This window comes from Colletotrichum aenigma, assembly GCF_013390185.1.
Source record: "Colletotrichum aenigma strain Cg56 chromosome Unknown KSG_Cg56_contig09, whole genome shotgun sequence".
Taxonomy (NCBI): domain Eukaryota; kingdom Fungi; phylum Ascomycota; class Sordariomycetes; order Glomerellales; family Glomerellaceae; genus Colletotrichum; species Colletotrichum aenigma.
Window position 1 is genome coordinate 869,581 of NW_023500915.1, and position 22,799 is coordinate 892,379.

Sequence of the window (22,799 nt, forward strand, 5' to 3'; positions counted from 1 at the left end):
CATATTGTATCCCATTTGGCGGGTGTAGAAATAGATCACAAGAGACGCTTTTCGTGGCTCCGACAATGGTCGCATGTAGTGGTGTTGTTATAAGTCGGTGTAGATATCGCAAGGGGTGCTAAATACGGCGGTGAGATCGTACTGCCCTGACGATATTGTTTCGAGGTAATGAACTTGCGTAAGACAAAATCAAAACCACACGATGAAATCAGCAAACACATCCATCCGCAAAGAAGGGAGTATTGAACTCGCCATACATAGGCGAATTATTCTTGAAGTCTTCATGGTCATGTTCAATCACCAAACAGACGGAATTGAATAACGATGGCGAGGAGATATCTCTATATTTCCGGTCCAAAATCCAAACTCACGACTTTTGGTCACCTGAGCCATCACTGTTATCAGAAAAACCAACGAAAACGGTTTTGGTACCAAAAAACGTCGAAAAACTTCATTGTCTCGTAACATCTGAATATCAGAGTTCACCTACTCTCTAAGACTAGAATGACTTAATGTAACTTACAGCTCAAGTTGGAAGAGGCAAGCACCCCCGCGCCACGCTCACTGGTCTGGGAGTAGAAACCCACTTGCATCAAGTACATAAAAGAAATCTATTGCTGGTAACTTCCACTACGACAACGATCGTCGTCGTCAGGTCTGATTATCAGTTGGTAGGACAAGTTGAGGACCATCACCCGGCCATAGTTTGGGTTCGATTGCCATACGCTTCATGAACAACATCTGTTGATCTCCTTTCCGCATATAACTATCGCTGAAGCACGGTATTCAGCGACTTTCTTCGTATATTCGTTGACGAAATTGGCCAGGGGATATTTGACTGTGATGTTGTCGATCTTTGATTACCTGAACGTCGGGATATGCGGGCAATAGTTGGCGAGAAGTGCTGAACGAAAGTATGCAGGAGCAGGGATGGTGGTATGGAATACTTGATGCGCACCACATCCCATCATTTTCCTCCCGTCTTTCCACCAAGTAAGCTTTCAGCAGGAGCACTCCTGTCGAACAGAAGAGACGCGACAACATCCTGCCCGCGAGAAGAGTCATTGTTTCTGCTTTGATCAATGAATTTATATGACATACATTGGATCACTTACGCCCGTTTGTCTTGAGAACGACGATCGCGGCAAAGATGTGTAGATCTTCCGATGTCTGTGAGAGAGCCTCGCAACGTTTGGTCAATATGACGGAATATCAAAAAGAGAATTTTTTGTTATTCCCCAGCCATTCATCTGGAACAAGATTCGACTAGGATGGAAGAAACGAACACTTTTTTGGGTTCGATGGCTTTTCTGTATACACGATTGTACTCGGTGAGTGAACGGAGAAGACGACGATGGTAATAGTGAAAAGCAATTGTGGCAGCTCGATCCATCGATAAGACGTGTCATATGCAGTCTATTCTATCTTCATATGTACTTTCTCGTCCTCTTGAATCGTCTCACGAAGCAAAAATCTTCATCAGCCCCTCCATCGCCATATTACCACCACTAAAAACCAACCCCAAATCCCACCCCTTCTCCCCAGCCTCCTTCTCAACCATGCTCCTAAAATCCTCGTTAAACAGCGCAACCGCAAGCGGTACCGCACCGCTCGGCTCAACAACAAGCTTGAACCGCTCAAACACCAGCTTCACCGCCGCCTTGATCTCCTCCTCGCTCACGCTGAACATGTTCTCCACCAGCCTCCTCTCGTAGATCACGCCCCAGGGGAACTTGCCCACCGGCGTCCGCAGCCCGTCCGCGATGGTCAGCGTCTTGACGCTCTCGACTCTCTTGCCCGCCTCGAACCCGCGCTTGCAGTCGTCGGCGCCTTGGAACTCGGGCTCCGCGCCGAACACGCGGATCCCCGTGCCCTCGCAGCTGAGCGCCACGCCGGAGAGCATGCCGCCGCCGCCGCAGGGCGTCATGATGGCGTCGAGTCCCTTGCCTTCTGATGCAGAGGGCTGGCCGGTGGAGTTGAAGGTTGGGTTCTGCGCCGAGTGGCCCGCGGCGATGAGGTCGTGCACCTGCTCCTGCAGCTCGAGGCCGAGGGTGCCCTGGCCGAGCATGATGTCCGGGTGGTCGTAGGGAGGCACGAGGCGGGCGCCTGTCTCGGCGATGACGCGGTCGGCGACGGCCTCGCGCTCGACGGAGGTGCTGCCGCTGAAGATTACGTTGGCGCCGTAGCCGCGGGTGCCGGCGATCTTGTTGGCGGGGGAGATGTCCGGCATGACGATGTGGGCGGGGATGCCGGCCTCTTTCGCGGCCAGGGCGAGGGCTTGAGCGTGGTTTCCTGGGGCATTGTAAGTGTCCATCCTCGTCTGTGGAATCGAACGCTCGAAAATGAGACCGAGAGTATGAGGGGGTGATTATGTCTCACCAGAACTGTGCGTGACGACGCCCTTCTCCATGCCGCCATTCTCAACCCAGCCAGGCTCCTGCTTCAACCTCTCGACCGCGTGGAACGCCCCGCGGACCTTGAACGCGCCGATGCGTTGCAGGTTCTCGCACTTGAACCACAGCCTGAGGGTCGGCTTCGCGGGCGCGCGGCCCTCCCATCTCGTGCCCTTCAAGTCTTCGGGGGACCGCGGCGTCGAGGCGAGGGTGGTGAGCGTCTTATTTGTGAGGACGGGCGTGTAGTGCACGTGTGGCTTGACGAGCTTGTGTGCTTCCACCACAGAGGCGCGGTTCAGGGGCAGACATGTTGTGAGGTCTGCCATTTCGCCGGTGATGTGTAACGGTAAGTTGTGAGAGGGGTTTTGGTGAGACTTAGTTTCCCGGACGTTTTCCGGTGGCTGGGTTCAGGTTTCCTTGGTGAGTATTGATTCGCTGCTGGGCTTGTGTTGATATATCGTGTCAGTCAATGCGTCCAGGAGAGCCGACTCATTTAAAAGTGAGGAATCGACAGCATCAGTTCCAAGAGCATCGCAAGAGTGATGAGATGGCAGGATGAGTGTCCGATGCCGGCCGGGGTCGGGGAACGCGCGCGCCCTCCGGACGGGCCACACCCCCGCTCTGCCGATGACTCGCCCGCCGCTGCGTGCTTTAAAGGGCGCCGTTGCCTGGGATGACAATTAGGAAACTCACCACGAACAGATTAGCCGCGGGCAAAAGTTGAACCGCCGAATGGCATCATTGTCGTGAAGCCAATGATTTTCTTTCCCATGGCTGGAAATGGAAGGTCAAATGAATCTTCTGTGCGAAATTTGGTAATTCAACGGTGCGCTATCACGAATAAAGCGATTCGCGCTTTTGAGTAACCAATTGCATGTCAGCCATGCTGCAGTGTTCAAATAGAAGAAGGGTCTTCGGTAGAATGCGTATTCTCCCGCTCTGCTTCACAAATTCACGCATTCAAACAGTCTGTCAATTATTCTTGGCTGTCCTCTCCCTCTGGCTACCTTATCTGCAAGTTGCGCGTCTCCGAAGGCCGGCTACGACAAGTTACTGGGAGCAGCTCGCACTCATTGCACTAGCAACATTCAAAAACTGCTCAACTTAGATCAGTAGCTTTGCTATCCGCGTGGATCTGTTATCGCAAGTTGACTGCTCCGAGAGCCCATCAAAGCCTGAGCATGATCCTCGCCAAGATCTCTCTCATGAATGCTTCAACACAATAACCTCGATAGCCAATGGAACGAATACGGGCCTTTATAAAGCACAAGCTTTCTTCGCATATCACTCCCACCATAAGCGCACGATGCGATGTCAGGTTGGACATCTAAATGTATCAGCCATCCGATCCTGGCCGACCTGGCAATGCACCGGTCTAAAAGTTAATTTTCCAATACATTTTGTCGACGCCGGCATCTCTTTCCCACTCTTGTTTCCGGCGTATGCGTTGAATATGTAAAGTTGCGGTCGGAAATGAGGAGGACTTCCGGAAGATGAGCAGATGTTTCACTTCAACCTGCGTCATCGTTGATGACCATCTTGTAGAGTCAAGACAACGCTGATTCAACCACAACACGCGATTGCAAGCAGCCGGACATTGTTCATGCCCTTATGATACCGATGCAATGCAACAGACGGCTTAAGTACCACGGGTGTACTGGATGAGCTGCTCGAACGAGGCCTTGTACGTCTCAACTTGCTCGTGTCGCTGGAACCACGTACCTACCAGCCGCCTATGCAGAAAACTCATTTGAGATATAAAGGTGCGAAAGACTATCATTGACTTACCGCAGCAATGGCCTTTGACCATGTGTTCGTCGATTTGAAGTAAGGACTTGCGTATGACTAGGCCAAGGGTTGGTCTCAAGGGCCCAAACCCGACTTGCCGGGTGAAAAGTCAAGAAACCGCAAACTAGTCATTCCTGGCCTCTTGTCTCTTGTATGTATTTCGAGGAGAATATACGGCAAACAAGGAACGAGAGCAACGACCGAGGCCTAACATCTTCCACTCGATGGAGTGATTCCCGTGCTTTGAAAAGCAGGCACTTCATACGAGACTCCGCAAGACATCCAGAAGGCACCAGGCACATTTCTCACGGTACAAACAGCCGCAAAAATCCCGCCGCCCTGCTCATGAAGATCCCCAACACCACAAATATATACACCCGCCGATGATGTCTACCTTGGATGGCAACTCCTGATTCGACTTCACCGGAACCCAGAACGTGTCTCAGTACGTAGTCGAGCTGAAATACAGCCTGTTTTCAACCTTTAAAAGCAGTCATTCAATCCACGGTAACCGAACAAGCCAGAATTGTGCCGTGCCAATGTGACTGGATTATTCTGAACATCGGGAGAGTCTGTACCCCAAAAGACGTCAAGAAAGACAATCTTTGTGTCGTGTCCAGCCTCTGCTATGGTCGCAAACGCGGCGTTTCCAATGTATTCCTACAGAAACACCCAGGAAACACATCCAGGAAACACCAAAGCCAGGTACAGTCATCTCGCGACGAAGTAGTACACGAAGAAGTTTTCCAAAGGGCAGTCGGTTGAGGTACCACGCAACGACTTATTGAGAAGAAGAATACTTCGGCTTTTGCTTGATTTGCCTGCCCTCGCCGCACAAACCAAGATAGCAGATCTACCTATATATACCCAACCCCGAGAAGCTTGACGTCTTTGGACCCTTCCAGGTCGGCAACAAATTTGTCAGATAATTCAGGAATAGGCATCGCCTGAGCAATCGTGCCGTGGCATATTGAAAGCCATGCTGAGGCCATGCCAAGCGCTCTGTAACACCAACGTTACCATGGTATTCACGAGCTGCCCGCAAGGCGAACCCTCAACGACAGATGTGAACCTCGGACTCCATCATGTCTCTCATTCCGCAGGGCGAGATCCGCCGGCGAGTGATTCAGCACCCAGACGTATTCGTTGGCATTTACTCAGTCACCGACACCAATGATACACAGAGACAAGACAAACCGCACTGGTGGCTCAGAATGCCGCAAGTCATTTATGGAGCAAACATTCCTGCACCACTTTCAAACGGAACCATGAAGGCTTCTAGATAAGAAGAAAGATCGAGCTCCATTGCGTCGTACCGTCTTCTCAGCCACCAATCAACATTCACGTTTTTATGAACACCTACGCAGATGGCTAGACAACATATGAGAGCGAACAAGACTCTTACCGACATAACGTAACGTCGTTGAACCTCTTAACAGGCATTAGCAATGCCCGACTGAGGTCCGACGGAGCTCGCAGTCCCAGAGACTGCGGACATCACATGAGTACCTTACCCGCCGGCTGACCTCGCCACCGACACCGAGGGTGAGCAGTCCTCGGTGATTACACGCACCCCAGGCAAGGCAGGCAATTCACCGAGACCCCATATCTGCTTTTTTGCCACATACCGAGAGCGAGCACCAAGTTACCCATGACGTATACCTATTGCGGAGTAATAACCCGTATCCTGGAAACGAGATTTGAGGAATAGGCGTATATCAAGGCCGTCGACAAGCTGGCAGAACCAACTTCCCAGGTCAGGCATCAACTTAAGCTGCTAGTCCGTGGGAATCCCGGTGGATTGACAACATCATGTGTGGCGTAGAGCGGAATCACTCCGCCTTGGTCTTGCTCCCTCTTTGAGCAGAGCCGTCTTGAAGCAAGTGTCAAGCATCTCGCTGTTTCACACCTAACAGCTCGAATCTCGCCTGCCAACTGTGGTGTTTTGCGATAACGAGGATATTTGCCACACCCCCAACATCTAAGCAGGCTTCCGGAGTTCGTCGACCGATCGACAAACCTCTAGAATTGTTTCATGTTTCACAAGACGCCAGTGTAGATTTGTTCTTCCACCAAAAGTCGAGACCATCGACATAGCCAGGGAGCTTCGGGCCGGTGGTACGAGGTGTCGACACCCGCAAACCAACAAGACGAAAGAGTTTCAGCCGCCAATTGAGACCAGGAAGGGCTGACCAGTGATGCTCGGCGAAGCGATTCAACGGCGGATGCGTGAGCTCCGGTTACCAGTACCGACTTACATCAGAGTTTGGTCTGGTGGCTTGCCAATCCGTCTGATGTTGATAATGTTGTCCCCAATCCGCGCCCACTGGAATAAGCCCAAAGTCTCGCGGGAAGCTTTGAGACCGGAAAAGCGGCCAGCCCGTCATCTCGGGCCTTCTGCCCCAAGGAAGTCTAGCACAGTCCGTCGTCCAGCAGCGTCGCATCGCAGTGCAGCCCGCCGAGCTCGCCTTCGGCCCCGTTTGTTAAAGCCATGGGAGGCGGGGAAGACTCAAGGACCGGGGCGCCAAAGGGCCCAATTCGCCCATTGCGCACTGATGGTGTTTGCGCAACCGTTCATACCAATCATCAGATCTTGGCATCTGAGACGAACGGCAGCTCTCCCGCATATGCACGAGACATGCCGCTGCCCAAGCTCTTCGATCCCCAAAAGCTGTTCCACAAACTCGACGGGTCGAAAACTAAAAACAACATCCGCACATCGTTCAACCGAAGGTATTCCCCACGTGAGATGTTTCGTCTGAAGCAATCATGATTGCGAGTCTGCGACTGAAATTTCCTCCTTTACGTGGTGGCAGTATGCGAAATGAATGGAGCCCTCTCGGTTGGCGAAGAGATGAGGCTGCTTTGGGAAGCAATTGGAAATGACTGACCCCATCTTTCTGTGCGAAGCTCTGGTTCGGCTCGTATGACGCTCTTCGCGACGTGGTACTATTCTGATGAGTAATGGGGCTTTTACGGTAAAAATCCGGCGATGCGACGTTCTCAATCTCGTTGAGTTAGTCAAAGCCACGATTTTCCGGCGTGTGCTGGTGGCTTGATGCTATTCCTGGATATTTGGCCAAATGCCACAGTCTCATTGTGATAACGTTCAGCTTACCAAGATCCTGCAACGCGGTCATTCAAGTCTCCTGCCAAACATAGCTTTGAATGGGTTGGCCTGGCCATGCGGGACCTCGCATATCGAGCATGTCCTTTGCTGGAGCACAATTGCACGACATTTGTTTGCGGAAGATAGAATTTCCCGTGGACGCGTCGCTGTGCTCCTCAAACTGTCTTGCATATGCACAAGGGCCTGGTCGTCACAAGCGAACGTGATGAAGCTGCAGTCTCCGCTTAAGCAACGAGATGAGGGCCCGCCGCCGTCGGTGTAGCTGGCCGACGCCTTGAAGAAAGTTCGATGGCGTCGTCTCCTCCATCAGACCTAGAGGTGCTTCGACGACATCGGAACTGGCTCGGACCATCTCTGATATGACGCGAGGAAGGCGGGTGGCGTCTCGTCGTGACGAAGAGACGAAGAGGGAAAGTGCTAAGAAACGCGGGCCGAACGGTAGCATCTGCAATTAGTGCCATTGGACCATGGATCCAATTGAGCAAACGACCATGGTCTAGGCAATTTCACTGCAGGCACGGTGGCGCTTTGGTGTATATCTTGCCTTTGGCGCAGCCCATCACTAGCCATGGTGATGAGAGCTCGCCCGTCTGGCACGGTGCCGTATCCAGGAGCAGTTGTCTTCATCTGCCGGGATGATGTCGCGGATCATGCAGGTTGGTTCACAATCGTGAGGGAACATGAGGAATTGCGTAAACCAGCCCGCGGAAGGCATCCGGCCGGAGCGGCCTCTAGGTTGGAGGTGCGTTTGCTCTATTCGGAGCCTTGAGGTGAGGAAGCCGACTCCACTCTCCGCGATGGTTGCCTTCTCCTGCCCAGGCCGTCAGCAAGAAGCATGTTCCCTGCGCCAGGTTGTTGGACCTGAGAACCCTGAATTGAGTTGGGCGCCGGAAAACATTCCAAAACACCCGGGCCAACGCCAACAGCGCAAACTCGGACGGTTCGTACTAGCGCAGAGTCTCTGGCGCAGGGGAATTTCTTATTCCAAGCCCCATTCGTCTGGTTATGACAAGATCAGCGGACAATTCTGACAAAACGGCGTGAGCGGAGACAGCCTCAAGGCCGGTGCGGGATCGGTAGAGCTCCGATACTAGCGAGTTATCGAGGCTGTCATGAGAGACTGGGGGCCGTTATGGTTCGTGAGGGGACGGCCTGGGCGAAGGTTTGCCCAGTGCTGATAAAGGCACCAACAACCAGTGACGGCTTCTCTGATTAGTGCAAACAGGTTCAGGGGATCGAGCTCGAGATTGCCAGGAGGGGGCGCGAACCGACGCGGCGGCGCCGGAAGCTTGCAACTTTGCAAGCTGGTCGAACAACTTGCAGGGTCAATGGGACTGGGGATGCAATCTTGCTTGCGCGGCTTGGTCTCCTTCTTAGGAAAAGGGGGGTCGTTGGAGCTGGAGAAGACGGCCAACGACCCAGAAATTTAGTCGGATATCGAGCCGTATTCCGCACGCCTGGAATTCCGTGGGCTCTACGCAGAGTCAAGACAGTTGCATCTCTGGCTCGTTGGAAAGGAATATATTGGTTAAGCGATGTCGAGCCGATGGGACCATTGAAACGAAAGGTCTCCGATGGCGGTGGCGGCGTCGAACCTAGGGACTGGAAGAAGACGCAATATTCGTGCCGGGAAGAACCAGACAAAGTTGCTGTCTGGGCTTGGGTTCTTCAGTTGCGCGAACAGACAATGGGTAACGATCCGCTTCCCGTGGTGATATCCGAGAGCTAACAACAGGCCAGGGAAGGGAGCCACCACGAATGGGACCAATAACCGTATTTGACATCGCCTCTCCTCACGGGGGTCCCACGGTGTAATAATGGAATTGGCTGGCCATGATGAGAGAACGAACAGGGTGGTCTGCTGGGGTCGCGAGGCCTTCAAGCCTTGCGCCGTAAACTAGTGGGTTCCGCGGCACAGCAGGTGCAGATGCAGCTGCAGCGCAGCGGACGCGAGGCGCGAAATCCAACGTCCAACAGCCTCGACTGTGATTCCGCTGTGACTGTGCCTCTGACCTGCGTCTAATACTTGTTCCACGAAAGCTCTGCGGGTACCACTTGACGGTTGGCGCTTGGCGATTGACATTCGCCTACGGGCCACTTGTACGTGTTCCGTGGTTGACTTGTCGCAGGCCATTTGTGCCTGATCGACAGGTACTTCATGTGCGCGCAACATGGCAAACGACGTGGGCTGTGCATGGCTGTCGACAACGAACCTCGGAAGGTTTGAGTCAAGTATCAGTGGTTCAGTGTCTCAAGAGGATGAACGTCAGGGCCGCGTTCTGAGAAACCGGGGCTGGAATGTTCCAAGGGCTGCATGAATCTCTCCGCCAGCAGCCGGAAGACTGAAAATGCAAATGCAAAGCTCAGGCCCCCTCAGCAAGGCACGGTTGACGGCAGCCGGCAGTTCGAGAGTCGAGGAACCGAATGATTCGGACAGGCTCAGTGCCAGGGAATTCCTTCTGCGATGGGCGCACACAGTCTCTCGAAGGATTGACAACTGTCGGCACATCTGGTGCTGGCGGGCTGTACAGGTTTTGGTAAGAGATTGACGGCCGGGTTGACAGCGGACTGTGCTGCTGTCAGGCGATTTAGTTGCGACCCCCTGACTTTGTGCTCTGGGATGGAAGTCCGGGCGTTGATTGGCAAGCGGCAGACGGAACAATTCTCGAGGAAAAGAAAGGCATCAGCAGGTCGAGGACCGAGGACGAGACGTTGCGGCAGGCACATGGATGCGAGGCCTCTCTGTGCGCGCTGGCAACGGCCAAACAATAAGCCCGTGTAAAGCGTTCAAGGACGAGACATGTGCGCAGGTCCTGTGAGTACAGCAGCAACGTCAGGATTGTGTCTTGGGCACCCGTTTTGTGCAATGAGGGTAAGTCCGTACGGGCGCAAAGCTTGTGCAAGAGAGCTGGCTGACCACCGAAGCTACCCATACTTTGTCAGGTAAGATCCGTACTTGTCTTGTTCTCAAGATTGCGCGCCGGGTGCTTGCGGTGGACGTGGTCCGTGACGAGTGCAATTGACCAGGTCAACACGAGGCACGCCGCAGCGAGGGGAAACTGGAGTATCCGTACCGCACCGTACCGTAGATAGCCATAGTAGTTGGCACGAGTAAACAAGACGATACGATAACGGCGAGTGACGGCAGGTGACGAGGACTGCGATCAGCGCAGCCAGGAAATTGCGGGCTGTCGGTTGGAGAAGATCCTATTCGACGGTGATGCTTGAGAATGGTTGACGGCCGGCCAGCTTGGAGGACCAACGCGGGTTAGTGGGCGAACTTCGAAGGTCCCCTTCCCCCCTGGGGACTTGCTCGACCGGGACCCCTGGAAAGAACAGCTGTTAGCGTCTTTCCGGTGCAAATGGCTCCCCCCACTTCTCGCTCCCCAAAGGGCAGCGGTGGGTCCACGGCGTCCCAACTGAGGACATCCCCAGCCCGTCCCTCCAAGTCTTCCCGGATGTCTTGAATCCTTCCTGTTGGTGCTAGCGAAGCAGGGTTCATCGTGGGCGCAATTTGAGTGCCTACACTTTATCCGTACAGAGTGGAGAAAAAATCACTTGCCTGCCAGAAGGGAGAACCTGAGGCGCCGAGATCGTGGCGGATGAGCGATAATCTATCTGGGTTGATCCCATCGGCGCCCGTTTCACCGTGGGCTTTTGTTTCTTGCTAAAATCTGCGGCTGTTGATCCGTACGTGGATGCCTGTACCTGCGATGCCGTCCGGAGATTCACACGATTCACATCACCCTCTTCACAGTTACACTGCAGTTAGGTTCCCTATGAGGAAAAGTGGAGAGGGCTGACGAAGAGATGCCTGATTTTAGGAGGTGAGGTAGGCACGATGCACGGAGGTACATCCAGACTCGCTGTTGCCCGTTGTTTTAATGAGAGAGCAGAATGCAGAAGGAAGGAGGAGCTCTGTCGAGTCTCGAGTGTCGACAAGGAGTCGTCCCTCAGCCGAATTGCACAAAGACGGCAAGAGCGGACTGCCCACGTGTTGTGGGAAGACGGACTCGCGCCTGCCCGTTGAATATGCAACTGCAAGTGCATCCTTCCTTGCTCCTTCTGAAAACCTCCCAATCGGCGTCTTTGTTGTTGCTGTTGAAAAGACCCTTCCTGCGGCCGGTTTTCTTTTTCTCCCAATGATCGGCCTGACATGACTCCAGCCGGTTTCCGTCTTTGGCCAGTGTAAGAAGAGCTAGCAGAACTCTGCAGCGGCAAGTCTTCGTACGCCATCCGGCGCGCGAACTGCTGCTGCCGCTGCTAACTTAGCGCACCTTAGACCCCAATGCCGCAGCACCAAGTTTTTCTGCTCGCAATCTCGTCGCCCCTTGGCTTTCGTGGTCAGTGGCTTGCGTGGGATGAAGTTTTGAAAGCATATGTACTTCGCTGCGTCAAGTTGGAGCGATGCCGTGCTCCGGGCTGTACGATGGAGCACACCAGCCTCAGAGATGGAGAGGGGGCCGCTGGGGCCGAACAAGCTCATATCGCCTTATTAAACATAATCAAAAGCCGGCTGCAAGACCTCGCGGTTTTGGACGACAGATGTAACGGCGCCATCAACAGAAAACAACAGCCGGCCTGGGCCACGACTACCGCCTCGCACTTGCCCCCGCCCTTTCATTTGCTCTTGGTCTGACAGCCTCGTGCACGCGTGTCGGTCCAACTCGGATGCAGGTCGTGTCCTTGGATGTTGGCAATTGCTGGTCTTGGCCTTTTGTTGAACGACCTACAGACGTAAGGTAAGCAATGGAGAAACAGGAGTCCTCTCGGGGCTGGACCGTTGCCGTTGGCCGCCGCCTCCTCTTGTTGGATGATTTGATCTAAATGGTCGCCTGTGCCTGGACCTAATTTATCCCCTTGCCATCCGGTTGAGTCTCTTGTCTCCTCCCATTTGACAACCTGGCTCGACTACGTACCTCTCTCTGTGCCCGACCTAATCTAGCTAATCTCGTAGACCAGGGCTCATGATCCCATCACATTGCATCTGCGGCCTGGCTGTTGCCAATGCTGAAAAGCCTACCTAGCACAAAGCAGCTCCTCCTGCGCTTCAGGCACAGGCATAGGCTCAGCTTGCACTTCACTTCCCTTCTCAGTGCACATCGTCTCCATCACGCTCACCTGCCTGCACTGGCCCGTGTCCGTGTCGTTGCATGTGGAGTTGCGCCCAACTAAATCGTACATTACCTGTGTGATCACTCTGCCTCCATGGATCATGTCCCCATTCCCACTTTGAGAGTCGTTCACCCCGGCCTTACCCTACCTACCTTAGTGCTGTCCATCCCATGCTCCTCACCCTGGCCCTTCCCCTTGTTCCCATCCCATCTCAGCCTGTCCCATGCTTGAAATGACTGAATGGCCTGGCGCCGCGCACCCGGGTGTTCACTCTCTCCTTTGCGCCTCGACTCGTACCTCTCGACACCCTCAAGGAACTCTTCCTCCTTCTCTCACTCTCCTTCGAGTCGAGCCGAGTCCTGCCCTCCGTGCGCTGCCATTGATCCTCCAATTGGCCTCGGATGTAGCTGTCTGTCTTGTCCCTCCTCATTGTTGGGATACACGTCCTACCTGCTGCTGCTGCACCACCGATTCTCGCGCCCCCGAGCCCGTTCCAAGTCGCCACTTCACTGTTGGCACTTGTTGTACTCCGTCGAGTCCCTTTTCCCTTTTTTCGCCATTGCCCGTCTTTCAGCCCGACGGCGCGCCGTTGCTTTTCCAACAGCGACTTGTTTCTAAAATTTCCGATACACTATCGACCCTCCAATCTACCGCTCTCTGTAAGTCATTCTGTTTTGTCTCAGAAGAGCTTGGGGTCTTGCGGCCGATCGCCGCCGCGGGAGAAGCTTCAGAAGAAGAAAGAGGGAAGGAGGTCCGGGAGGAAGAGGCTGACCACAATCTCCCCCCCGCCAGACCAGACCAAACACACCAAAACCACCACCAATTCAAGCCTCTCCGCCTTCTCGCGCATTTCTCCAGACCAACGTTTCTTCTCAACTAAAACCCACCATTTATCTATAAAAGTAATTTGTACATCGCCTCCCGCGCCCAACTCGAACCGAACCGAGGTCCTTTTCCTCGCTCACTGCCGCCCTTCCTTCCCGCAGTCGCATTTCTTACCATCTACCTCCAAACTCAATTTCAAACGACATGTCGACTTATTAGAGATCGATAACAAAACGGCCGCCGACTCACTACGACTTTGCGAGACGTTGTCATCCGTTCTTACGACTGCCGGTTCTTCGATTTCTCCTTTGTCTGCGACGTTGATTTCGGGCTTCGAAAGCCAACCAGTTTCACACTTGATTTCTGTCCCTATATCTCTCCGTTCTTAAGGTGGGCATCCCTTCCCCCAAACAGCTCCCGAACATCCCTCCCTGGTTCCGTTATACCAACTTATACCACATGGGTTCCAAGGATTTCAAGCTAAGTCGACTCTTTTATCTTCCAGAAACGGCACACTTGAGCGAACCTCTCCTTATTTCTTCTGTCTAATTCGGCTTGAGCCGTCACCTATCACCTTTTCAAAAAGCAAACTGCTGCTGCGCCCGTGACGCAACAGTAGCACCTCCGCCAACAACGTCTTTCTCTGGTGAGTTTCACCAACTGCAGTTCATGCATCTTCCTTGCCGCAGCTCTCGGCGTCTCCCCCCTTCGATGTGCCTCTCCCGTAGCACTGAACACTAAACTAACTCGTCAGTTCAGTGGGGTTTGGATAGCGTCAATGCACCCGTGATTGCGCGGTCGGACTGCTCCTCCAGCGCCTGTCATTTCCACCGTCGGCAAGGATCCCTGGGGCTCACCTGTGTGCTTTGATCCCCTACATTTGATTTTCCCCGAAACGACTGGAGATCCAAGCACCTTTGACTCGCTGTGAGCCGAACAGGTCCAGAACTTGAATGCTTACCTTTCTCCCGGAGGGGTTCAATTGAGGACCACCGCCCTCATTGCATCTCGCCGTGAGCAACCTCACTGTCTCTCACCCAGTCGGTCTCCTCAACATGGCTGTCTGGGAGACTGACGACGAGCACGGCGGCCCGGTTGCCGCCACCGCCCTCCCCACGCCACGAGACACACCACACAGAACACCCTCACGAAGTTCGAGAAAGTCACGACGCTCAGTTACCCCTCCGAACGGCAAGAAGAGCCCCTCACCACCCCCGGTACCCAATGAAAAGAGCTCGAAGCGGTCCTCGAGAAACATCACCAATGAAGACAACATCAGCGTCCTCGATCCCCGACGATTTACACCAACTCTGCACGCTAACCTGGTAGCCGAGATCCTCAACTTGCGACGCGACCAGGAAGAGAAGACGAAGCTTATTGAGAACCTAGAGGTGTCGTTGCATGCTTCTCGCGAGGAACAGGAATCACTTCAGGAATCGGTAGCCACCACCACCAAGGAAAGCAGGTCCTTGAAGCGCCAACTTGCTCTGCTCGAAGGTGGAACCTCGTCCGCATTGGGCGAACTTGCTCGTGAAAGGGATGAGGCCGTCGACTCCATCACAGAAACGAAGAAGAGGCTCGAGGCCGCTCAGAAGAAGATTCGAAGTCAGGAGGAAGCCGAGCAAAAGATTCACGACCTCTGGTCCCAAGACAAGGATTCTTGGGAAGAAGAGAAGCGCAAGTATGAGCGCAGGATCCATGTTGCGGAGAGCCGCTTGAAGGTGGTCCTCGATGAGGTCACCGCCTACCAAGCTGCCCAGGCCAATGGCCATGCTGCTGATAGCGACATGGAAGACAACAACAATGACGCCGCCAGTGTCCGCACCATGAGTATGACAAACAGCGTTCGATTTTCCATGCAACAAAGCCCTGGCAAGGTCAACAACGTCAACTCTCTCGCCGATGAGCTGAACCTCGATGGCGACGATGATTGGCAGACCGATGATGGTGGACGTGAGAGCGCCTTGTCTTTCCACCGCCACACGAGGAATATGAGTCGTGAAAGCGTACTCTCAAGGATCCACCGACGAAACCAAAGCCTCGAAAGCCCTCAGCGCCCTGGAAGCGTTACGCGAGGCAGACTCTGGATGAACCAACCTGTCTTGGAGGCCCTGGAAGACGGGATCCAAGAGGACGACGAGGACTTGATGCCGCCGCCTCCGCCGCCAGCCCCGAAGGCAACCTACACGGATACTGGAATTCAGTTCTCGCCCCCGCCGTCACCACAGCTGGAGCCGGTCAAGCCGTCTACCCCTGAACCTGCGGCGAAGATGGAAGAACTTACCAAGCTCGATGAGCCCGTCAAGCCTGAGAAGCCTGCTGAGGTCGAGTACGTCCACCGTGAGTCGGAAATTGAGGCGATCGAAGCAAACCAGCGACGCAAGCGTGTACAGATCAACCGTCCCTTGTCCATCGAGCCTCGTCCCTACAACCACATGGTCTCGGCCGGATCTCAGACTGTCGAAGAGCCCCTGAGCCCACCCAAGACGCCCAAGTCGCCTTACAGGTCTACGACACCCCCTCCTCCCCCTGAAATCCCCGCCCCAGTTATGGCATCATCTTCCACCCAGACCGACTTCCCCGAGCCCGAGCCTGAAGAGAAGCCGCAGCCCCTGCCGGAGCTCAAGCCTGTCCAGGAGCTGCTCATCCCCAGCATCAGCATCATCCCGCCCACGAGCCGTCCTACTACGCCTAGGGAGCCTCGATTGCCGCAGTACACCAAGGATTTTGGCTGCCAGGTGTCTATCATTGCGTCAGCACCTGTGAAGTCAACTGCTGTGCAGACCGAAGAGATCCTCGTCGATAAGCGTTTGGCCAACCTCCCCGCGCACCTGCGACCCTCCGCAATCTCCTCCAGGCCATCATCTCCCAACATTGCTACTGCCATCACTACGGATGATCCTCGCCACTTTACCCCTGTACCAAACCACCTTCCCCCGAGGAACCCCAGAAGACTGGCGACCAAGCGCAGTCTGACGGATATGCCCTCCTCTCCGCCAACTTCCCCCATGTCGCCCATGTATGGCATGGACACCAAGGATGCCTACCCCGGCAACAACGATGATGGGCCTCTGTCTGGACACAAGGCACCCATGCGACGCCCGCACCGTATCAGCAGCCTTTTCGCCGGTTTTGATGAGCACAGCTCTGACGAGCAGGATGAGTTTGCCGACGCGGATGTCAGCGATTCTGAGTACCGCACCGTCCTGACTGCCCCTGGCATGAGGATGACGGATTCCAGAGCTTCCAACCGCACGTCAGTGAGCACATTTGCTGCCTCACCGGCGTCGCCAGAGCAAGCTCTGAAGAAGTCTGCGATTGCCAGAGGCGCGGTGCGCTCTATGGGCCCTGAGAGCTATGGATTCGGCCAGGAGAACAAGGAGATGGGCTCAAAGAAGGCGCCCATGAAGTCTTCAGCACGGGGCGGATACGACAGATCTAACGGTGGTCCTTCAAGCCGACCCAACGGTATGCGCAAGGCCGCTTTGATCCAGAGCGGCATCTCGAGTCATCAAGGCCGTCCTAGAAGCCCTAGTATTCCTGAGGCGCAGCCTCCTTTCCCTATTCCCACACGAGCCAGCTCCAGGAGGCCACCTTTCAGTGCCAGCGCGCCGAGTGATGGTCAGCGAAGCCCGACGAAGATGGACGCTCCCTGGCACCGCCGGGGCGTTGGCCGCAGCCACTACCGTGCCAACAGCATTCGCAAGACTCGCTCCGCCGCCGCTCTGCCTAGGACGCAGAGAAACAGAAGGCACGGCAGTCGATCGCCGCCGCCGATCCCCCAGCACGCGGAGACCCCGGAAAGCCCAGGCCTCCCTCCTCTTCCGTACAACGACCTCACTAGCCCCAGATACGACACGAGCTCCAACTACAGGTCGCACAGGTCTCGCCTGTCTACGAACACAGCCCAGACTGCTACCACCGACCTCGCTTCCGTCGGTGGTGTCTCGCAAAGCGCGGTGTCCAACGGCGCCACTTCCAACGCCGCATCCAGCGGTGCTGCCTCTAACGGCACCAATGGCACGGCCCAGGCTACCGGCGTTGTCGATGCCATCGCGCAGACGATGGTCGGCGAGTGGATGTTCAAGTACGTCAGGAGACGCAAGTCTTTCGGTGTCTCTGATGGCGGCAAGGACGATTCCAGCAACGACCGCCACAAGAGATGGGTCTGGTTGGCCCCCTATGAGAGGGCCATCCTCTGGAGCAGCAAGCAGCCCAGTTCTGGCAACGCTCTCCTGGGCAAGCCAGGACGCAAACGTAAGTACTTCTACTCTTGATGCTCTATACATGCTAATTTGAACCCAGTCACAATCCAATCTGTGTTAGATGTCAAGGACGACAACCCCCCGCCCCGCGGCCAGGGCAATGTTTTCAACCGATCCATCCTGATTTTGACGCCGCAGAGAGCATTGAAGTTTACGGCCACGAGCTCGGAGCGACACTACGTTTGGTTGACTGCGCTGTCCTTCCTCGCCCACTCGACTCAGGCCCTTCCCGAAATCACACCTTCCCCTCAACCCGTGAAGGAGACTACGGTACCGGACTTTGAAATGCCTCAACCCAACAGGCGAACTGGCATCCGTGATTCGATCCGACTGACAAAGAGCAAGGCCCCGGTAATCAGAGACGCAGCACCGAGCGTACCAAGTGTCCCCAGTATCCCCAGCGTGCCTAGCGTTCCCAGTATTCCCTCATCTCGTGTTGGCGACAGCGGCAACTACAGGCAGCAAGAGCAATACGCCCCTATGCCGAACATCAACAATAACAACACCAATACCAATACCCATCAGCGCGAGCGATCAGAGCGGTCAATTGATGCGGCAGAACCGCCCTTCATCCCTCGCTTCACTGAGCGTGGAGAGCGTGGAAACCCAGCAGGTGTTCACGGGCGCAAGCGCAGCAACACTGGCGGCCACGTCCCGCCACCGCTGTCTTTCCGCGGCTTCTCCGGACCTGGCAGCATCGGACAGCACAGCTACACCAACAGCAACGCCGGCAACAGCGTGGGCACGGCCGGCTCATCAGATATCTACCAGTCTCACCAGTCCCAACCCTCCACCAGCGGGGCACAGAGCTGGCCCATGAGCACCGCCGGCTCCCAGCGCACGTCAGAGGCCTCGTCCCGCCCGGGTGCCAACTTCTTCGATGCCATCGGCACGGTTCGCATGGAGGCCTTCATCAGCCCGCTAGCCTACTCCCGCTTCGACGGCGATCCCGACGAGCACGAGGAGTACAGGTACCGAGCGCGCAGGCGAAGCAAGGAGCTCCGCCGCCGCCAGAGCCGCAGCCGTCACCGCGACAGCTACAGCTCGCGCGGCACCCGCACCACCGACGGCTACTACAGCCGCATGGGCACAGAAGATGACTTCTTCCGAGACGACCCGTTCAAGGGGTTCTAAAGCTCTCGAAGGATTCTTTTCTAGCCATTTTCTTTTACACTCGTCTCGTAGCGAAAGGTTTTCAGCTGGAGCGCTCGGGGTTGCCATTCATTTCGATTACCGATACCCATTATGTACTATTTCTTCGTGTATAACGTAGGGCGGGCGAAAGGAGGGGGAATACACAAAAAAAAAAAGAAGGGAGACGTGAGGGTCGCCTTCTGTGTTTGGAGTTGGGGAAAGGGGCAACGGCAGGATGGCCGCTGCTGCCTGGTATATCCTATGTCAGGGAAGACATTTGCCATGTTTCTGGTCCAAAACATGGATGGATGGGCATCGTGATGGAGGATGCCTGGCGGGAGGAGGAGAGAAGGTGTAAGATGTAGCCGATCCCGTCCCAAGGAGGGATTCGACGCTGGAACTTTGCTAGTGTATATAGGTCCCTTGTGGACGATTCTTGCTAAACAATTGAATACCGTGAAATAATCTAGTATTGTTAGGCTCCGTGTGACATTGACCTTGGAGAGATATTGGCACTACTGTACCTCAGGAGTTGGTGTCTTGCACAGGGACCTCCGACGGTGATGGTGTGGGACCCCGCACCGACCCCACCAAGAAATTTCACCCCTCGCAGCGGTGGCCCAGCCCAAGCTCCGACCGCCCACTCGCCGGCTTCGTCACAACCAGCCTCTCCATCGGTCATTCATGGTCGTTCACATCTTCTCAAGCCGCCAGAAGCTCCCCACGACCAATCCTCGACTCCCCTTCGTTGATATCTGTAGAGGCTGCTACCTACGAACGCACGGCCGTCTGCGCAATCTGTCTTGCGAGCGTGCCCCGCCATTCGACGGCACATCCCACCGCCAACATGGAGCCCGCCGAGACCCTCGAGCAGATGCAAACACGCCACCGCAAGGAGCAGCGCGACCTCGTCGGGCGCATCACCTCCAAGAAGAAGAACGCGACCAAGAAGACGCGCAAGGGCGTCAACGACGAGTGCGCCGACATGGAGCGCCGGCTGAAGGAGAAGCAGGCCGAGGAGCTCGCCGCGCTGTCCGGCGACGGCGGAGCCCCCGAGGAGCCCGAAGGTTCGGAAGACGAGAAGGATGCCGCCGGTGACGAGGAGATTGCGGAGAAGCTTGCGCAGACGACGATTTCCAAACCCGAGACGACGACAGCGACGACAGAAGAGACACAAGGAACAGGAGGAGGCGGTGGTGGGGGGAAGAAGCGCAACCGCCAAAAGGAGCGGTTGGCGCGCCGCGCGGCGGAAGTCGAGGCCGCGGCCGTCAAGGCGGAGGAGGAAGCGGCGAACATGACGGACCACCGCGGCATCGAGAAGACGTACATGCTCAACGAGTTCAAGGCGCACTCGCTCTCCGAGAAGGAGATCGCGCCGGACGGGCACTGTCTCTTCTCCGCGGTGGCGGACCAGCTGCAGCAGAAGGGCATCCCGCTAGCTGGTGAAGCGGAAAGCAAGCCGGCGCTTCCGTACAAGATTGTCAGGCGGCGCGCGGCGGAGTGGATGGAGGCGCACCCGGACGACTTTGCGCCGTTCCTGGAGGAGGGGCTGGAGGGATACGTGAGGAAGATCCGGGACACGGCGGAGTGGGGCGGGCAGCTGGAGCTGGTGGCGCTGGCGGGGGTGTACGGGGTCGAGATTCGGGTTGTGCAGGACGGGCGAACGGAGAGGATCGGGGAGGGCGGCGCGGCGGGGGAGGAGATTTGGTTGGCGTACTACCGGCATGGGTACGGGCTGGGCGAGCATTACAATTCTTTGAGGAAAGCTACAGCTACGGCGACGACGACAGCATAGGACGGAAAAATGTTCATGCATGTGGGATGGCTTTTTGATGTATAAGATGTGGCTGTGTCTACGGTCATCCTCCCCCTTTGCTCAGCGGCTCCAGACGTGGATCCAGTCGCGGACTGTGCCGTCCTCGTTCATGCCTGCCTGGTGCGTCCGGGGCGGTTTGATGAGCTCGAGGCGCCTGAGGCCGTTTGCCGCGTCGAATGGGGGCACGATCACGGTGTCTGTCGGGTCGCCTTTCTCCGTGGAGGAGGAGAACTCCAGAGCATCGCCTGGGCGGGCGAGGAGGGCGAGGTAGATTTCCGGGGTGAGGCCCCATGGCGGGCCTGGGGCGGAGAGGGGCTTGCCGGAGGGGAACTCAAGGCAGACCAGGCGGCCGTGGGGTGACAGGAGGGAGGTCATTCGGGTTGCCCAGAGGGGACGGGCCGAGGGGGGCAGGGCACAGAGGAACTTTTCATTCACATTAGATGGAGTGTTTTCATGGTGTTGGGGAGACAGAGTGTAGGCTGAGTGAGTCGGTGGGCGGACGGCGGAAGCTCACAGTGTAATCAAAGACCAGATCAAACGTCTTCTCGCGGCCCCATTCCTCCAGCCACGCATCCGAGAAGAAATCGCCCGACAGCCAGGTCACGGTGCCGGGGCCGACGCCGTTCGGTTGGCGGGCCGAGCTGGCATCGGAAACCCCGGCCTTCTCGTTCTCGACCGCCTGGGATATGGCGGTGGCGGAGAAGTCGAGGCCGAGGACGTCGTAGCCGAGGCTCGCGAGGAGCAGGGCGTCGTGGCCCTTGCCGCAGCCCGGGACCAAGGCGGTCGGCTTGCTTGGGGCGCCTGGCGGCGGGGGAGGGACGAGGTCTGGGCGGGTGGTGAGGACGTCCTGCAGGGCGAGGGAAGGGCCACCGCGGTCCCAGGGGGTGAACTTTTCTTCCCAGAAGGCGGACCACTTGGGCCCATGGGTTGAGAGGGGTGCGTTGGAGAAGGCGTCGGATAGTTTGGAGGACATGGTTTTGTGAAGGGTGGGATGAACGGGTGTGAAGTGAGTATCCGGGCGCGGGCGTGTGTAGATACCGCTGTTTGGCGGGGTTGATGATAAGACGCTGATGATGTTTTGAGCTAGATGCAGAAATCAAAATCAGAAGCTACACAATGAGAACAGAATGAAGAACGTGGACAGCCGGCTTGTTGCTGACACAAGTCGCCCGGAAGAGAAGCCGAATGAAGTCATGAAAACCCCAAGGAGGCCGGAGCCGAGACGTCCTTAGTCCCCGAAGAACCCCGCGATAGAAAACTGCCCCGCGTTTTTGGGAGGACGGAGATAGGGACCCCTGTCGCCGATTTTGCGTGGTAGGCTGTCTTCCTCTCCCACGCGGCACACACACGCGCCAGTACGCACAGTAACGGCCTTCCTCCTCCGGAATAGAGAAAAAAAAGGGACGCTTACCCCAGACTGCAAGGTACGCATTGCCGCTCCCCAAGCCATTCCGCCTTCCGAGGCTGTATGACGTCTGACGCAAGGTACCGGAAGGGGAGGTAGGTTGTGCGTTGTGAGTGCTACAGCACTTCTTCCCCACGGTGCTGTCACTCCCTTGTGTCACTCTGAAGGCGCGTGCTCCAGCTGAGGTGCTGCCCCTCAGGCCCCCCCTCCTCCTCATCTTCCCAAGGTTCCTGTGTCACTGGATGGGCTTTGGTGTGCTTATCGCTCTGGCCGTCCCGGTGGTGGGTCGGGTTCGCCGGGATAACCCTCGCTGGAGGCATGACGCTTTTGGTTGACCTGAATCGCTGCAGACTTGCAATGGACGGACAGCTGCTGACCGCTCCGAGTTGATGTTATTGTTGGGGGAGATTTGAATGGCGAGGTGGGAGAAGATTGCAATTGAAGGGACGGGATTGGTTGCTCTCATGCAAAGTGCAAACGCGGTAAGGCAAGCTCGATTGCAGTCACTCCATGTAATTAAGTAGTAGGTAAGTCGCCACCCCAAGTAACCAATACCCCGCAGTAACTAATAGCCCTAAAAAAGGATGATTTTCAGCTACTTTTATATAACTACAAATTAATTAATTTGCTATATATCTCTACGAAAGTTAAAACTAGATGTATATTAATACATATAATACTTTAGCTACTAGCTAAATACTCTAATACTTTTTTTTAAGAACTTTCTATACTTTTTAAGCCTCTATTAGTACTTTCTAAACTTTATCCTTTATATTTATAATATTATATATAATAATAAAACGTTAGTTTTTATTAACTTTTATTATAATATATTTAATAAGCTTAAATTACTTAATTAAAAACTTTGAAGTAATAATGTTTTTTATACTTTAGTTATATTAATAAGGTTAAGCTATTTTCTAATCAT

The 22,799-nt window shown here is 55.3% G+C and overlaps 5 protein-coding genes across 5 annotated transcripts; 3 read left to right on the forward strand and 2 right to left on the reverse strand.

Annotated features, from left to right (window-relative positions):
* Positions 1 to 1,459: 1,459 nt before the first annotated feature.
* On the reverse strand, positions 1,460 to 2,719 carry SR (Serine racemase; the record flags this gene model as incomplete). The annotated part of the gene is made up of 2 exons (XM_037328207.1): positions 1,460 to 2,292; positions 2,380 to 2,719. 2 exons carry the CDS (start codon positions 2,717 to 2,719, stop codon positions 1,460 to 1,462), a joined length of 1,173 nt encoding a protein of 390 aa, XP_037172964.1.
* A 6,138-nt stretch (positions 2,720 to 8,857) lies between these two features.
* CGCA056_v012964 (uncharacterized protein) lies at positions 8,858 to 9,126 on the forward strand (the record flags this gene model as incomplete). The annotated part of the gene is made up of 2 exons (XM_037328208.1): positions 8,858 to 9,002; positions 9,056 to 9,126. The coding sequence occupies 2 exons, from the start codon at positions 8,858 to 8,860 to the stop codon at positions 9,124 to 9,126; spliced, it is 216 nt and encodes a 71-aa protein (XP_037173294.1).
* Positions 9,127 to 14,306: 5,180 nt separating this feature from the next.
* On the forward strand, positions 14,307 to 18,650 carry apsA-1 (Anucleate primary sterigmata protein A; the record flags this gene model as incomplete). Its single annotated transcript, XM_037328209.1, has 2 exons — positions 14,307 to 17,508; positions 17,557 to 18,650. The coding sequence occupies 2 exons, from the start codon at positions 14,307 to 14,309 to the stop codon at positions 18,648 to 18,650; spliced, it is 4,296 nt and encodes a 1,431-aa protein (XP_037173293.1).
* Positions 18,651 to 19,497: 847 nt separating this feature from the next.
* OTU2 (OTU domain-containing protein 2) lies at positions 19,498 to 20,445 on the forward strand (the record flags this gene model as incomplete). Its single annotated transcript, XM_037328210.1, has 1 exon — positions 19,498 to 20,445. One exon carries the CDS (start codon positions 19,498 to 19,500, stop codon positions 20,443 to 20,445), a length of 948 nt encoding a protein of 315 aa, XP_037172966.1.
* Positions 20,446 to 20,526: 81 nt separating this feature from the next.
* On the reverse strand, positions 20,527 to 21,439 carry HOL3 (putative thiol methyltransferase 2; the record flags this gene model as incomplete). The annotated part of the gene is made up of 2 exons (XM_037328211.1): positions 20,527 to 20,889; positions 20,981 to 21,439. 2 exons carry the CDS (start codon positions 21,437 to 21,439, stop codon positions 20,527 to 20,529), a joined length of 822 nt encoding a protein of 273 aa, XP_037173292.1.
* Between the last annotated feature and the right edge of the window lie 1,360 nt (positions 21,440 to 22,799).